Source organism: Lolium perenne, chromosome 6 (genome assembly GCF_019359855.2).
Source record: "Lolium perenne isolate Kyuss_39 chromosome 6, Kyuss_2.0, whole genome shotgun sequence".
In the NCBI taxonomy this organism is placed as follows: domain Eukaryota; kingdom Viridiplantae; phylum Streptophyta; class Magnoliopsida; order Poales; family Poaceae; genus Lolium; species Lolium perenne.
The window spans coordinates 5,438,326-5,439,986 of record NC_067249.2 but is presented as its reverse complement, the minus strand read 5'-3'; the positions used below and the strand labels follow the sequence as shown (position 1 = coordinate 5,439,986).

The 1,661-nt window shown below is 37.7% G+C and overlaps 1 protein-coding gene across 1 annotated transcript; it reads left to right on the top strand.

Moving 5' to 3' along the window:
• Positions 1–348: 348 nt before the first annotated feature.
• Positions 349–966, top strand: LOC127310842 (uncharacterized). The gene has a single exon (XM_051341475.1). It carries the CDS (start codon positions 349–351, stop codon positions 964–966), a length of 618 nt encoding a protein of 205 aa, XP_051197435.1.
• Positions 967–1,661: the final 695 nt, after the last annotated feature.

Below are 1,661 nucleotides of genomic sequence, written 5' to 3'. Positions count from 1 at the left end.
TAAACCTTTTTTGTTTTGTGCTTGCACGTGAATTCACCCTGGACCCGGATAAGATCCCTTTGTTTGTTATCCCGCAGGATTTTCGTTTTCTTGTTTCTCTCTCGGCTGTTCTCTTTTGTTTTGTTTGGATATGTATTTGTTTGTTTCCTGATTTTGTGGATCACGACGTGTTTTGTTACATTCCTGAAACTATAAATACAGGTCTTTTTCCTCTTTTGGTTCGGCGCATATGAATCACCAATTCTTCTTCTTTTCTTTTTCTTCTGTGGTTTTGCTCTGTTCACCGATTGCATGGCAAACCCTCCATTTTCCCACGGGTACACCCTTCCCTACCATGGCACAACCACTATGACTGTTCTGTACACGAATGCAGCATCAAGTGTTGAGGAGTGGATCACCAATGCTGAAGCTTCCCTCGGTTCTTCTTCTAGGAAGATTGTTGGTCTTGATGTTGAGTATGATAAACTCAGTGGAACCTATTTCAATCCGAAGAAAGCTGATGTGATCCAGATATGTGTTGGCACTGATGTTCTTGTGTACCACATATGCCATGCTGATGAGAGGAGTGAAAAGTTGGCTGAGTTTCTTCATGGCTATAGGTACACTTTTGCTGGGTTTTGCGTCGCAGAAGACCGCAACATTCTCTCACGTTCAAAGTACTATGTTCATAATCTGAAGGATATCCAGGCAATATGGAGAGATCCGGACAACAAGAAGAGAACTCAGGGCCTGAAGGATGTTGCTGGAGCTATTATAGATCCAATCTATTTTGAGATGAAGGATGGTTTTGGAAGGAGAGAGCACAGGATGTGGGCTGATCCGCCGCCTCTACCGCCTAAGCATTTGGAATATGCTGCACGGGACGCATATGCAACGTACGAGGTTTTTCGAAGGCTGGATGTGTTTGAGAGGGGCTTCTTCTCCTTATTCAAACATCCTGAGAAGAAGCGTGGCAGGGATTGGTGAAGAATTTAGTTTTGTAGGGACATTTTTCTTTTTTTTCTATGATCAGATTGTAATCGTTTATTTTTTCCCTAAATTTTTTAGGTTTTATGTTTACGAGAACTCCTTATTTTGTTTTAGATCTGAACTTCGCAGTCATATTTTTTTACTTTTATGTATCCCTTTTATTTATTTTATAATACAATGAAGATGTCCCTATTTTACTTTTTTGCAATCCTTTTTATTCAGTACTTTCACACTTATATTGTACAATATGAACTACTGCAACCATTCAAACTTTTTGTGTGAACTGATATGTCTGTACAATATGAACTTCCCAGCTTTTTATGTGTTTCAACTGCTGATACCATTTTTGATTGTGTGTGTGAACTGATGTATCTGTATAATATGAACTTCCTAGTAGTTTTTATATGTTTCAACTGCTGAAAACCATTTTGACTGTGTGTGTGAACTGACATGTTAGTACAATGTGAACTTCCTAGCTATTTTTTTGTGTGTGAACCTAGTTTTGTTTTATATATACACCTTTTTTAAATATATTTTTTATAACGTAAGTTGTATGTGAGAACTTCGCAGCTGTGGATATCTGAACTCTTTTTTGTCTTTTATCATTTTTTTTTGCATGTGTGTTTCTGTTTAATTTTCATACTAATTTTTTTCACCCGTCATAAGTAGTGAACTTCCTGGATAATTGGTTG

Excerpts from the sequence above, each read along its gene's own strand:
- LOC127310842 (XM_051341475.1), top strand. The coding sequence starts at position 349 with ATGACTGTTCTGTACACGAATGCAGCATCAAGTGTTGAGGAGTGGATC.